The 15,398-nt window shown below is 47.3% G+C and overlaps 1 protein-coding gene across 1 annotated transcript in view; it reads right to left on the bottom strand.

Moving 5' to 3' along the window:
* Positions 1-15,398, bottom strand: part of LOC148021747 (uncharacterized) — a 419,898-nt gene that overhangs the window by 305,836 nt on the left and 98,664 nt on the right. Inside the window, exons 21-25 of the mRNA XM_087697283.1 lie at positions 7,975-8,346; positions 7,656-7,856; positions 7,386-7,550; positions 7,053-7,247; positions 6,426-6,781 (exon numbers count right to left, since the gene is read on the bottom strand). Coding sequence (XP_087553409.1) covers positions 6,426-6,781; positions 7,053-7,247; positions 7,386-7,550; positions 7,656-7,856; positions 7,975-8,346 — 1,289 coding nt within the window. The remainder of the gene's footprint in view (positions 1-6,425; positions 6,782-7,052; positions 7,248-7,385; positions 7,551-7,655; positions 7,857-7,974; positions 8,347-15,398) is intronic.

Raw genomic sequence — 15,398 nt, 5'->3', positions numbered from 1 at the left:
AAATAATTCCTGCAAATATGCACAATAGTCTGCGGATCCAGGATAAGGTGGCCTTCTGCATCCTCGAGTCTGGTCATATTCTCGCGAGCAGGAGAGGCGTGGAGAGCTCGAAAGAACTTATGGGTCTGGCACGCACTATCTTGCAAAGTCTCCGTCAGATGTTGCAGTTTGGTCTGCTGATATGATCTCAACTGGAATTCCTTAATAAGATCCGCCACTCGCATGGCCAGTGCAAGCAGAAATGCATCATCCAGAGTGTCCACCAGCAGCGAACGGACCAAAGCCAGCAGGTTGTCGGCGGCCTGTCGACGCCGCCGACAAAGAGATGCATGATAGATCCCATACTGCCGAGCAACCCGCTGCACATTAGAGAGCAATCGTTCAAATGACGCAGGGCCCTGGGAGAAGAAGTCCAAGAGGAATTTGTCAATCAATTGCTGCATATAGCCCTGAAAGATGGCATGCTTCAAGTAAGACGAATTGAAACGCAAAGGGAGTTTCCCCAGAAATTGCTTGAAAGGTGCAATGGGTTGGGCAAGCAGCTCAAGCTGCAGAGGGAAATGGTCCGACAAGGCATATTGCTGCAACACTTTTATTTTGTCAGATGGGAGAGGATCGAGGTGCAGCTGAAGTGCAGTAGACAGTGTGAGAGTGAGAGACAGAGTTGAGCACGATACCCAATGCAATAGTACTGAATAGAGTGTTAGCTGAAAGTACAAACGATAACCCTTATACCTTAGGGTTATAAGGGGCTGTTCACACCCGAACACAGTAAGTGCCCGTAAGTGTGCACCACAAGCACATACAAAATAGTACACATAATCTGGGGGAAAAAACCTCTCCTACCGAGAGTAAAAAGTGCCCCAGTGTCCTAGTGATCACCCGCACACTCCCATATGAGCGTAGGCGTAAGTAAGGCGTGTGAGATACCCAACATATTTCGAGCATCTCGAGAAGAAAATCATCGTTCTGTATGATATATATACGGTCCAACCGCGACCATGTTGTTGCATACTGGGCAGAATGAAAAGTAAACCCTGTAGAAGACGGATGTAGCCAGGACCAAAGATCTTGCTTAAGAACAGAAAGAGCCAACTCATGCCACATACGACTTTCCGGCGCATCCATTACCGAATGCTCCGATGTGGACTGGGAAGAATCAACACACATATTGAAATCCCCCATGAAGAAGCCCCGTCTGCCAAGTGACAAGGAGGTCTGCAAAGTCTCCCAAAGCTCCCGACGAGATGACGAATCATTCGGAGCATAGAGGCCAAGTAACCATAAGATTTCCCCTTCGAATAAAATTTCTACTACCAAAAAGCGGCCATGAACATCATTTTTAACAAGAACAGGCTGATATTTGGCATGTACAATCATGAGCACACCCGAATAATGCATGGCCTGTGTCCCTGCATAGAACAAACGAAAGCCATGGCGATCCACAACTTTGCCTGCTTCACCGTGACTCTTGTGCTCAACAGCGCACAAGACATCCCACTGATTCTCATACAATACAGTCCACATGGTATGTTGCTTGTGTCGAGAACAAATGCCTCGCACATTCCAAGTGGTTATTTTCATGTGTATTCAAAACAAAATCAGGTACGAGGCACAGCTTGCCGCGATTTGACTTTGTCGGCGAGAATATCCAGGACTCCCTCGTCCAAGAAATCTGCCAATACTGCAAAAGAGTTCTGAGGACCAGATTTGGAAGTAGAGGGCATATCTGCTGGCTTGGGGTTGGAACGAGGATAACGACGGTCCCACGGGGTAATGACGTTGCCTCTTGTATCAAAAGCCAGCTTAGCAGGTGGACCCTTTGGACGATCCGAATACATTTTCCTGGTGGGCTGAGGACGGGGGGCCGAGGCAGCCATAGCAGGAGTAGAGCGCTCAGAAGACAACATTTCCTTCCTGCGCATATATGTACACATGGAATCTTGTGAAGTAGTAGGCACAGTACTTTCCATGCCCGCAACAACCCTGTTGCCTTTTTTTGCACGTACTTCAACCCAATCAGTGGCACGGGAATCCAGATCCGAAACCTGTTGTTTACCTTTGGCCAGAACTTGAGGCGGATGGAGAGTATCCAGCGACAGAGCGTCACACACCATATCATCCATGGGCGGCGCAACATGGCCAACATCTGAAGTGTATTGCTGCTCCGAGCATTCGGCCATAAAATGCCCCAACTGTCCACAGGAAAAGCAATGTCCCGCAAAATTGCCCCATTTTAAACGAAAGTGTAACGGATGCATGCCAGAGCAATTGAGGCGTAACCAGGCAGGCCTTTTCCTTGCAGTATCCCATAACATACACAATCGGTTGCGATTCACAGCCCTGAGACTGGGAGGGACCAGAACAGTTCCAACAGCTGCCATCGCATCCTTCAGTACTGGCCAATAAACGGCCGGACAATTTTCCACTTCTACCCACACAGGGCATTCACGTTGCAGCAGGCGCTGAAAATCTGCCATTGGGCGCCAGGGAACCACATGAACCAACCGGCGATCAAAAAACAACGGCAGTTTAGACAGGAGAGCAGCACGGTGCGTCTCAGATTTCAGCAGGACCTCAAAAAAGCCCCGGGGCCCAACAAAAATCTCTTCAACACATTCCCCTTGTAGCAAACTGTGCAGCCACTGGCGAATACGGGAAAGCAACGGGATTCGGCCAGTGAAGAAGAGTATCACAGCGCGATCATAAAACACGGAAAAGGAGCGCAGGACAGTTTTTAGGTCGACGGTGGCTTCCAGAACATCATCAGGTGCAGAGTCGGAAAAAACTTCCTGATTATGTTGAACATAATCTCCAAGCAGAGTGTTGGCAAATTCCAGCAAATGCTCCCAGTCAACATCCTGAGAGTCCACTGAATCTAAAGCAACCTGAGCATAGGAACGATCCTGCTGAACACCTATCTCTTCCGAAGTATGTTTGGTACGTTTACCCGCAGGCTGGATGTCAGGACCAGGGGGCATCTCTTCGGTGCACGGAACCATATCCTCAGGTTCCTCAGCATCGGAATCCGGGCCCAGTGCTGCCACCGTTTGGTCGATGAAGTACAGATCCAAACCAGCCATCGTGGATCACGATCTGAGGGCGACGGAGGACTGACGCACCGTGGGCAGGCGGCGGTGCAGACGATGGGGCAGGCGCTGGGGCAAGCAAGGTCCACAGGGCCCAGGTCCAATGGCGACGGCAAGAGCCCTGACACACAGGGCGGACAGGCGACGAGCAAGAGCAAAGCCCGCAGATCTAACGGGCAACAGCAGGGCAAAGCACGCAGCTGGCGGGCCTGTGAGATGCAGGCGACGGGCCTGCAGGAGAAGGCGACAGGACTGCAGATGACGGCGAGTGGAACAGGCAACGGGGCTACAAGCTATGGCTCCAGGGCGCAGGCGACTCCTCTCTGTCGCGCTCTCTCTCCCTCACGGGCACGCGCAGAGGCAGCCAAGCGAGGACGCGTACCTGCGGACGCAGACGAGCAGAGGCGACGGCCACTGACGCGGCTCAGGAAGACGACGGGGGCGAGCAGTACGGGCGTGTCAGGCGACGGGGGAGACTGTAGCGCGCGTGTCAGACGATGGCGGCGACGGACCACGTAGGCGCTGAGAGAACGGGCCGACAGCAGGGGTTTCGTCCCATTCCCACCATGGCGTTTCTCTTCTCTCTACTCTCTCTCTCCGCCTTTTGCATCTCTCTCTCTCTCTCTCTCTCTCTCTCTCTCTCTCTCTCTCTCTCGATGCAAGTCCCGCAGACCTGTCGGCCTCAGCCGTGGCCTATCCTGAGGGGGTGTAGATAACGCGTGGGTCAAGGCGCAACCCTAACGGAGCAAATTCAAGAGGGGAAACGTAGGGCCAACGGGCAGTGACAAAGGCCAGAACGCTGAGGAGGAAGACTGAAGCGCTGCGGAGCAAGGATCAGGCGACAGTCTGGAGGGCCCAGGTCGGATGACGATGGTACGCTCTGATACGCAGGGCAGACGCGCGTTGACCTGCAAAACCAGGGGACCGCAAGGCGGCAGCCACAGGGTCACAACCAGGCGCCGGTGCAAAAGAGGACGGGCTCGAGAAGGTGAACCCTAGATCGACAGGGCGGCGAACGCAGCCCGGCTCAATAGGCGATGGGCTGGCGTCGTGACAGGAAGGCTTGGCAGTAGGGGCAAGAGGTGAAACGTCCAGGCGGTTGTCTCACGCAGGAAATGGGGCGCCAACGAACTGTGGGTCACGTCCAACACGCAGTAGGGGGCGACAGGGTAGTGACGGGTAGGCAGAAGCGGGGCGTAGCAAGACGTGAGTAGAACAGGCCCATCACGAAGCGACGGGACGATGTCAGGCAGGGCACCGTGCAGGAAAACGCGTCCGCGCGTCAGAAGGCAGCAGACCTGTCATCTCCGCTCGATCTCTCTCTCGCCCGCCATCGCGTTCTCTCCCGCCATCGCATTCTCTCTCTCTCTCTCTCTCTCTCTCTCTCTCTCTCTCTCTCTCTCTCTACCGCCATTCTCTCTCTCTCTCTCTCTCTCTCTCTCTCTCTCTCTCTCTCTCTCTCTCTCTCTCTCTCTTCTCTCTCTCTCTCTCTCTCTTTATCATAGTCCCAGAATACATCAAGTATCATGCCCGAAGGCTATCCCAGCAATCAACAGGATTGTTGCTCCAAGTTCTGCCCGTAGACTAGTACACGTGCCTCAAGATCCCATCTCGAGTCATGTCGGCCTTTTGTGCGGGATCCCAAGGCAAGCCAGAGCCTCCCTTGATACCCAAGCATCCTCCCACTCCAATCAGCACTCATGGAGAGACCTCTCGCGGCGGGTTCGATCCATATACCCAGCGCGGCTAACAACCCCCTTGGACAGGGCCAAGCAGGCAGTCAAAGGTAACTGAACCTGCCACTCCCTCCAAGCCTTTAACCTGAAGCATTAAGTGTTTTGTCTTGAATTAGTTCCTTGAGAAAAGAAGTTCAAACAATGCATCTATGTGTACAATCATGATCATTTTAGTGGTCATCCGTACGACCAACTGCTAAGGTGTGATTCCTTCTTCCCAAATGCTCCCAGCATTTGATCCTAGATCGTTCGCGACTTGGCGAGATTCCAAGGGCTTGGCAAGCTAGGTTGCTTGTTTCCCATTTTTCTTGGGGTTAGGGTTTGTACCCTACCTTCCCTATATATCCTTACCTTAGGTCTCCTTCTAAGATAGATCATGGACAACCCCGTCGTCCTCGGTTGGTCAACTCTCTCTCTCAATTGCTACCCCCCCATTTGCTCTGCCAGCCTGTCTACTTGTAGTGCATGCCTTTCTCCATTGTAGCTGCCAGCCCGCGTATTCACCCTCCACAACCTGCTGCTTGCACCGGCGCCCACCCCCGCCTACATCAATATGCTCTTTGTCTTGTATGCACAGAAGTACTTTGTTACCTTCAAAGGTAACTCCTCTTCCCACCCTTATCATTCCTCTTGGAATTTTTACTTTATGACAAGTTCCACGAAATTCCAAAGACTTTGCAGGTTTCCACAAACATTTTCCAATACATTTTTATAGCATTTCTAGAGGCTTCGTGGCTGTATAGAAGAACAACAATGTTACAGTGAGGAACCCACCCACACCATGCACACATACTTAAATCGGTGATCATGGTGGCACTAGGGCTTTTAAAGGTACTTGATTGCCAGAAATTCATCAAGTGTGTGCCTACAATCTACTCTAGTCAATCATCAAAGGTAACTCCTCTTCCCACCCTTATCATTCCCCCCCACCTTGGAAAGATGTTGGAGAAGTAGGATCGCACCACTTGTGCAGCGATCCCTGCAATACTTGCACGTCCAATGGTGGGAGTTGGACTTTTGTATGTCCCCCCCCCCCCCCCCAACATGGATGGTGTGCAAATTGAAGGCCTTGTGCTTCTCACAAGTCATGATGTTGATGGAGGGCTGAGGCTTCAAGCTTGGGAGTTGGAAGTTCGGGACGTGGGTGGGGGAGAGGAGAGTGGGACAAAGGGATAGTGAGAGGCTTGAGCCTTGAGAGGGAGAGGGAGAGGGAGAGAGAGAGGGAGAGGGAGAGGGGGAGGGGGAGGCTTGAAAGTTAGAGAGAGAGAGGGTGGGATGAGCTTGATAGATAGATAGCTTGCTTGAAGAGCTAGAGGCTTGAGAATGCTTGTTGATTTGGCATGGAAGAATGGAAGGGAGGAAAACATTTTATAGGCTAGAGAAGAGCACGGAAGAAGAGGGATCCAGATGAGCCATGTACCATACAGTACCCTACAGATCTGTCCATACCACGTAGGAGGGCAAGTATGCCTAGCCATATGATAAAACTGAATTTGTGACACTATTTTAGCTCTCTAAAAAAAAATTTTAAAAACATCAAACTTGAGTTGTAGTCATAGATGTGTTTAGCTTTCCAAACTGAAGCAGCATTCACACCTACCCAATCATAGCATAATTGGGAACCATCATAGCAACAGGTCGAAAAAGTGCTTTCAAGTTATCAGGAAGCTCAGATCTTCCAGCATATCCTGGGTTCATTGTAATAAATACAGAACAAGTAGGTATAATGCGCAGTTCAGTTCCTTCAAATACAAAGGTCTTAACACCTGTCATTATTGCCCTCTGTATAGTCAGTATTTGCTGTGCAATAACTGAAAGAACCTCCAGATCAATACGGTTGAATTCATCAAAGCAAGCCCACGCTCCTGAACTTGCCAGTCCTTTGAAGAATTTCCCCATTGCAAGATAGTCCAATCCGTCTGAGCAGTTGAATACAACACATTGCATGGCAATGGCCTGTGGAAATCATATATAACTTTAAAATGAAATGGATTCGTAACATATGGGGAGAAATGGTCTAAATATAAACATGGACTTCTAGTTTACCTCCTTGTGTGCTTTCAGAAACTTCAAAAGACAGAATTCAGCACAGTATGTGTGGCTATTTATGCTGCTGTATTCATTATTTACTAGAGAGCAAAAAGTCTAGCATAGCACTATGTTTGAACATGTATTAAGTTGTGAAAGATCCTACAGTTTGAAAACAAAGTGAAGAAAAATAAAACACCTTGGCAAGATCTTTAGTTGTCTCTGTTTTTCCAGTTCCAGCCGGTCCTTCTGGAGCACCTCCAAGATTGAGATGCAAAGCTCCCATCAAGGTCCGATAACAACGATCAGTCAATGGGGTTATGACCAGTCGATTGCTATTACCTAAATACTCATAGCCATACTTCCGAGATGCATTAACCATACGGACAAGTACCTGCCCATATTCTCTCATTCAGGACAACAATAAATTTCTTACCAAGTACAGTATGCCCTCTAATAGGATTACAAAATGACATCGCAACCCTCAAGTATTTTACAAAATAGCTGGGATCATTTAGACAAAAGATTGAACCTCTTCATTCTCTAGATAATAGCGCAGCTGACTCAGCCACTCAAAGTCTGATTCGGTTGATATCCCTTGATCCTTCAACAAAGTTACAACATCCCTTGCATGCACATCAATGACTACCAGTGCCCCAATTGTCAATCTTTCCATAGTTGTCAAATTACTGCGTACCTGAAACAATAGCTTAAGAGATTCTCATCTTTTCTTGAGTGTCTCCTGGTTTATACTGCTTAGGCTGCACTAGAAATTCCAAAAGCTCTATGGTTTGAGGTTTACAAGTTTCACGAGAGCTTGAAGCTGGTCTGTACATTTGTCTTCATATTTCCTTAGAGCTGCTCCTCCTGTGTTAATGGCATCAGCAACCTCCTTTGTCCAATGTATCTGTGAACCACACAATACTACCATCCCGGGCCACCTCAGTATCCACTTTTCACGTGGTGCAGCTACATAGTTTGCAGATGCTCTTTGTACAAGCACCTAAATCATGAAGACTTCATGGTCAAACTTCAAAATAACTTTCAACAACAAGAGACCCTCTTGGATTCTAATTCAGTAGTCTTCCTAACTAATATCACTGGAAAATATTTGCCCTCACCTTTAGGCTTTCTTTCATGATCTGCTCAAGCTCAATGAGCCACCTCTCCACATTCCCTGCTGCAGCTTTCGGATTCACTGGCTGGATAAACTCCACTCTCTCCTTTTCAACACTCATCATAGCAGTTATATCAAGGTTCTCCTGAAACTCCAGAGTGTTGATTCCCTCAAAGCATTTCTTCAGAAAAGGCTGAACCTTCAGAGGATCTTTTGTTTCTGAGAGAATTTCGAGAAGCTCATCATTAGACAAAAAGAAAAAGCGAGGAAAAGCAAGCCGCTTTGTTTCCAAGTAATGGTTAAGACCCTTCTGCACTACATCCAAAGCCTGATTACTGGACTGCAATTCCTCAAGAAGTCCTGTTATATCAGCAGCCTGTGAAATGGCATGTCGATTTCAGCTTGAACATTATATCTACTGATTCCTTTCCCCCCTTCCCCTTCCCCTGTTTTCCTGTCTCTCTCCAATTATTATCAGCTATATGTCTGTCGGCGCCTTATGCTGTCCCATTAGTACCTTCACCTCACATTTTTGTGCTCTCATCCTCGTGAAGAAACCCCCTCCCTTTCTTCTCCCTCCAGGATATGTGTTACATACATACAGAGTAATGAGGGCCTAAATTGACAGCTATTTTGCCTGTCAAAGGCATCCCTTTGCATCATACCATGTCCACAAATTTGCTTGCCAGTCAAATACACTGCTGAGTTTGTTGTAAATTTTTCAAGATTCTATATTTATGATAGATCATTTATTTATAACTTCAACAAACTCTTGAGAAGTACTCGTGCCAATCAAAAACATGATGATCCATCAACTTAAGCATTACTGATAATATTAATTTTAGGGTTTGGTGTAGACCAAATTATGTCCTAAAAGGTGGAAATTATTAGCATTCGCAAGCTCAGTTGTGGTTATAAAGTTGAAGGTGTATGCAGTCAATAAGTCATACCTTGGTTAAAAATAGTGAGCATTTATTAGAGTGCAACCATGTAGCAGTGGTTGTCATGTGATGGTGCACGTATGAGGGGGTTCCTCAAAGCAGTATGCTCGCTCCGCAATGCATATGCCTCCAAATTTCCTTGGCATTGCTTGTTAATGTGAAAAGAAGCAAGAAGGAAGGTCTAGCAAAGAGGGGAGGGAATCCGCAAAGGAAAGAGAAGTCTAGAGGAAAGAGGGAAAATGCTGCAGAGAAGTTAGACATAGAAGTCTAAAGACAAAAGAAGTCTAGGAAGGAGGTGAAGTTAGACAGAGAAGTCTAGAGTCAAGAAGTCTGGAGATAAGAGCTGAGACAAAGACTTGACTCTAGAGAGAGAGGTCTACGTCAAGAGAGAAGTACAGAGAAGTAGATGCAAAGCAAGAAGTTTGGAGGAAAGAGGAGAGAGAAAGTGAAGTCGAGAGAGAAGTCTTGTCTACATCTAGAGAGAAGTACAAAGAAGTAGAGGGTAGAGCAGGAAATCTGGAGGAAAGAGGAGAGAGAAAGTGAAGTCAAGAGAGAAAAGGGAAGAGAGAAGTTTGGAGACAACGGGCTAGATACATGAAGTTTGGAGGAAAGAGGAGAGTAGTGAATTCTACGGAGAAGAGGGAGAGCAAAAAGTCTTGAACAAAGATGAAAAGAGAGTGTGTGTGATGCCTGAGTGGAGGGAGAGAGAAGTACACGACTTTGCAAAGATCACTCTGTTATGGATGGCAGACTTAGGCGAGAGGATCTGGATCAGTTAGAGTTCACATGATGCTCTCAACAAGGATTATAGTGGCTCATTGTGATAGGACTTGGTACTTAGACATAGACCCTCAGACTTGTATGGAAGATGGATGGAGACATTGGGCATATAAGAGGAGGCCACTACAGCGGCTTCAATAGGATCCTAGGGCGTGGGTATGGAGAGATCCCTTTGCAGAAACGCCTCAAGATCTGCCCTTATTTGGCTATACCACAAGGTTAGGGAGGAGAATACAAATGAGCAGGATCAGAGTGGTGCCAGTTGGAGCTCAACACTAGCCTACTATCCACGGTATATCATAGCCTTTCTTTGCTGTAAGATTAAGAAGAGATCGAAGCTCGTCGGCTGAGAGTAGAGTAGACAATGTAGAGTGAGAGCACAACACCCAATGCAATAATCTGAAGTGTAAGGTGCAAGTACAAAGTACAACCCTTAAACCTTAGGGTTGTAAGAGGGTGTTCACACCCGAAGACTGTGAAACATGATGAGTGCAAAAAATTCTGTAACATAGGCACATAAAATAAAATGAATAAATCTAGGGGAAAAACCTCTCGTACGGACAGTAAAAAGTGCCTAGTGTCCTAGCAAAGATCACTGACACTCTTCTATGAGTGTAGGCATCAATCAAACCCAACAAACCCCCCTAGAGTGAAGAGTGATCAAGATAAAAGGGTCATACAGCAAAGCAAATCACATATAAAGCATTGCAAAATGCTTCAAATTTATCACGAGGAAGAGCTTTGGTGAAGATGTCTACCACATTACCGGTGGTAGGACAGTAGAGAAGGCTCATATCACTTGCATATAACCTCTCTCTGACAAAGTGATGAACCTGATTGCGGACCAAATCATAGAAAACTGAGCGGGCATGAGTAATTTGGTCCGAAGGTGAAGAAGTAGAACCAAGAAGGCCTTGAAAATAATTCCTGCACATATTCACAATAGTCTGAGGATCAATGACCATTTGACCTTCTGCATCCTGGAGTCTAGTCATATTCTCTCGAGCAGGAGACGCATGGAGAGCTCGAAACAACTTATAAGTCTGACAAGCATTGTCTTGCAAATTCTCAGTCAAATTTTGCAATTTGGCCTGCTGATAAGATTTCAACTGAAACTCTTTAATAAGATCAGCCAAACGCCTAGCCAATGACAGCAGAAATACATCATCTGGAGTATCCACCAGTAGAGAGCGAATCAAAGCCAATAATTCCTCCGCTGCTTGTTGACGCCGCCGACAAAGGGAGGAATGATGGATCCCATACTGCCGAACAACCCGCTGCACATTAGAGAGCAATCGTTCAAAAGAAGCATTGCCCTCACAAGAGAAATCCAATAAAAATCTATCAATCAATTGCTGCATGTAGCCCCGAAAGGTTGAATGCTTCAAATAAGATGAATTGAAACGCAAAGGGAGTCTATCCAGAAATTGCTTAAAAGGTGCAATGGGTTGTGCAAGCATATCAAGCTGTAGAGGAAAATGGTCCGACAAGGCATATTGCTGCAACACTTTCATTTCCAACATCTCAGGAAGAAAATCATCATCCTGCATGATGTACATGCGGTCCAACCGCAACCATGTAGTTGTATACTGCGCAGAATGGAAAGTAAAACCTGTAGAAGAAGGGTGTAGCCATGACCATACATCTTGCTTAAGTACGGCAAGAGCAAACGCATTTCACACACGGCTTTCCGGAGTGTCCATCACCGAATGCTCTAATGTGGACTGTGAAGAATCAACACACACATTAAAATCCCCCATCAAAAAACCCAGTCTGCCAAGTGACAAAGAGGTCTGCAAAGTATTCCAAAGATCCCGGTGGGATAAAGGGTCATTTGGAGCATAGAGGCTCAAGCAACCATAAGATCTCTCCTTCAAATAAAACTTCAATCACCACAAAACGACCATGTACATCATTTTTTATAAGAACAAGCTAATATTTGTCATGTACAATCATAAGCACACCAGAATAGTGCCTGGCATGTGTCCGCACATAAAACAAGCGAAACCCATGGCAATCCACAACTTTTCCTGCTTCACCGTGACTCTTGTGCTCAACAGCACACAAGACATCCCACTGATTCTCATGCAATACAGTCCACATGGCATGTTGCTTATTGCGAGAACAAATGCCTCGCACATTCCACGTGGCTATCTTCATGTGTATTCAAAAAGAAAATTAGGAACGAGGCAAACCCTGCCTCAATTTAACCTTTTCTACTAGAATGCCAAGAACTCCCTCATCCAAAAAATCAGCTAACACGGCAAAAGAGTTCTGACGGCCAGATTTAGAGGTAGACGGTATACCCACTTTCTTGGGGATGGAACGGGGATAACGATGATCCCATGGGGTAATCACATTACCTCTAGCATCAAAAGCTAACTTAGCAAGTGGGCCCTTTGGACCGTCCGTATGTACTTTCCTAGTAGGCTGATTTCGAGGAGCAGAAGAAACCATAGCATGAGCAGTGTGCTCTGAAGACAACAATTCTTTCCTCCGCATATAAGTACGCAAGGAATCTTGTGAAGCATTAGGCACACTATCCACCATGCCAGCATCAAACCTTTTACCTTTTTTTGCATGTACATCTACCCAGTCATTGCCCCGGGAATCCAAACCCGAAACATGTTGTTTACCTTTATCCAAAACTTTGGGTGGTTGAGTTGCATCCTGCGGCGGAGCATCAAGCACCATATCTTCCATGGGCAGCAAAACATGCTCAGCATCTGAAGTCGGTTGCTTTCCTGGGCATTCGGCCATGAAATGCCCCAATTTTCCACACGAGAAACAATGCCCTGCAAAGTTACCCCATTTCAAACGAAAGTGCAACGGATGCATGCCAGAGCAATTAAGACACAACCAAGCAGGCCTTTTCCGAGCAGTGTCCCATAACATACACAAACGGTTATGATTCATGGCCCTTAGGCTCGGGGGACCAGAACAGTGCCCACAACGGTCATGGCATCCTTTCACAGTGGCCAACAGACGGACAGTTTTCCACTTCAACCCACACCGAGCATTCACGTTGAAGCAGGCGCTGAAAATCAGTCATTGGGCACCATAGCACAACATGAACCAAACGGCGATCAAAGAACAATGGCAGTTTAGATAGCAGATCAGCACGATTCTTCTCAGAATTTAACAGCACCTCATAAAAGCCTCGGGGCCCAACAAAAATCTCTTCGACACACTCCCCTTGTAGTAGAGCTTGCAGCCATTGGCAAATATGGGAAAGCATTGGAATCCTACCAGTGAAGAAGAGTATAACAGCACGTTCATAAAACACTGAGAAGGAGTGCAAGACATTTTTCAGGTCCACAAAGGCTTCCAGAACATCTTCAGTTCCAGAGTCAGAAAACGCTTCATGATTATATTGAACATAATCGCCAAGCAGAGTGTTGGAAAACTCCAACAAATGCTCCCAGTCAATATCCTGAGAATCCACAAAATCAGAAGCAACCTGAGCATAAGAACGTTCCTGATGATCCATTGTCTCTTCCGAAGTATGCTTGGTATGTTTGCCCGCAGGCTGGAAGTCAGGACCAAGGGGCATCTCCTCTGTACAAGGAACCATATCCTCTGGTTCCTCTGTATCAGAATCCGGACTAAGGGCTGCCACCATTTGGTCAATAAAAGCCATATCCAGACCAGCCATATTGTATCACCACTTATGCAGGTCCGATGCAGAGCCAGTAGCTCACGGAAGGCAAAAACAACATAGGCCTCTCTCTTTTTTTTTCGTAAAAGGTAATTATATTAATTACGAAAAAAATACAAGATTACTTGATTACAAGATACATGACGACAATCTAAGTCTTCATGTGAAGAGATTCTAAGTGCTACAAGTTACAATGTCATGGCAAAGATGCAGAGGAAATTGCCCTATGCCAGGGACGTAAGTCCTCCCTAGAGAGCAAATCAGAATGCCGGAGAAGATCCAACTGCCAATACAAGAGGCCCTTAAGCCTGGCAATATGCCGCTGAATATTATACCGGACGGTCCAGTTATGCCAGCAGCCCCAATATCGAAGAAAATGAAACATAGGCCTCTCTCTCTCTCTCTCTCTCTCTCTCTCTCTCTCTCTCTCTCTCTATTTCCAGGCTATGCAAAGCAGCCTGTAAGAAAAAGCACAATCCCAGAGTCGGGTCCAGCACTCCCCACAGCCCACAGTCCCTTGGACAGAATGTATGGTATGGGTCTGCACCCAGCGAATGCCAATCCCAGTCCCAAAGCTGACCTACACGAGCACTCAGCACTGCCGCTCGTGTCTCCTACCCTGTGCCAGCAGTCGTCACGTGGACATGTGACTGCCTAAACTGGCAATCAAAGTGGTTGCTGCTACACGTACTTGTACTGCGTGGGTCTGCCCTAATTTGCCTGACAGTTGCTGACGAACTTGCCGGTCTGCAGAAGGATTGGCGCCTCTAGCTCTGTGTCCTGTTGTTCCTTCAATAGGCATGGGCCCCAAGGCAGTGCAATCTCGAAATGATTCAAGTCGGGGGCGCCAAACTGTCGCCCTCTTTCTCCCTTGCTGAGTGGCTGTCGGGCGCTGCTACAGCCCAATCAGGCGACGAGGGGCAGAAGGTCCGCATTGCCAGTTTCTGCTCGATCTGACAGTCAACGCAGATCCTCACGACAGGAAAAAAGGTGACACGCAAGTCAGACGGGCGGCGTTAGGGCCAAACGCACAGGCGATGGCATCCTCTCTTTTTTTTTCGTAAAAGGTAATTGTATTAATTACGAAAAAAAGGTACAAGTTTACGTGATTACATGATTACAAAATACACGAGGGCCCTACGCCAACGTGTATAACATCCCAGTACTAAGCCACGAAAAAGTTACACAAATCATGGCAAAGACCCAGAGGAAATTGCCATATGCCAAGGAAGCAAGTCCTCCCGAGGGAGCAAGTCCGCGTGCCGAACGAGATCTATCTGCCAATGTAAGAGACCTTTAAGCCGGGGCAATGTGTCTCTGTACATTAGAGGCCGAATCAAAAAGAAAGGCATTCCGCGTGGTCCAAATGTGCCAACATCCCCAGTATCTGAAAAAGTGGAATAAGATCTTCATATGCAACTATGGCAGTGTGGGGTAGTTTGGGCGTACAAAAACCCAATCGAAAGGAGTTAGAGAGGACCCCACCACTGCGCGCGAAACTTGTGACAAGAGTGACCAGATCTTCTTGGCGAGCGGGCAAGAAAGAAATCGATGTCGGGCCGATTCCACAGTAGTGGTACAAAAGAAACAATTGCCAGTCGAGATTCTACGCTTGTAAAGGGCCGAGGCAAGAGGAAGACCACCAATCATCACCCGCCAAAGAAAGACCTTGCATTTGAAAGGTGTCTTATTCAACCAGCCCTCCATCACAGTTGCCTTCCACCATGTCTAAGATTTCCGCAATCCCCATATAGTATTAGCTTTCACACCCAGCCATTGATGATCTTTAATGAGAAGATGATACACCTGATTAGCAGAGGCGTTTTCCAGACTCAATCTACCTGCAAGGTCCCAGTCCTGCCAAGGACGATCCACAGCCAGGGCCGGAAAGGGTTGCTTACCCCAAAGCACCGACAAAAACTGTTCCCATAAATCACGGTATCCGCGTGGGATCCTGAAGAATCTCCTGGCAGTACGAAACGATGCGAAGACATTGCGAGTGGCAAGGGTAGCATCCGCAACTGAAGTCACACCCAAACGGGCCATGCG

This window comes from Lygodium microphyllum, chromosome 17 (genome assembly GCF_053477565.2).
Source record: "Lygodium microphyllum isolate KBCC chromosome 17, Lygodium_microphyllum_v1.1.10, whole genome shotgun sequence".
NCBI classification, from domain to species: Eukaryota; Viridiplantae; Streptophyta; class Polypodiopsida; order Schizaeales; family Lygodiaceae; genus Lygodium; species Lygodium microphyllum.
This window is presented reverse-complemented; position numbering and strand designations above follow the sequence as displayed.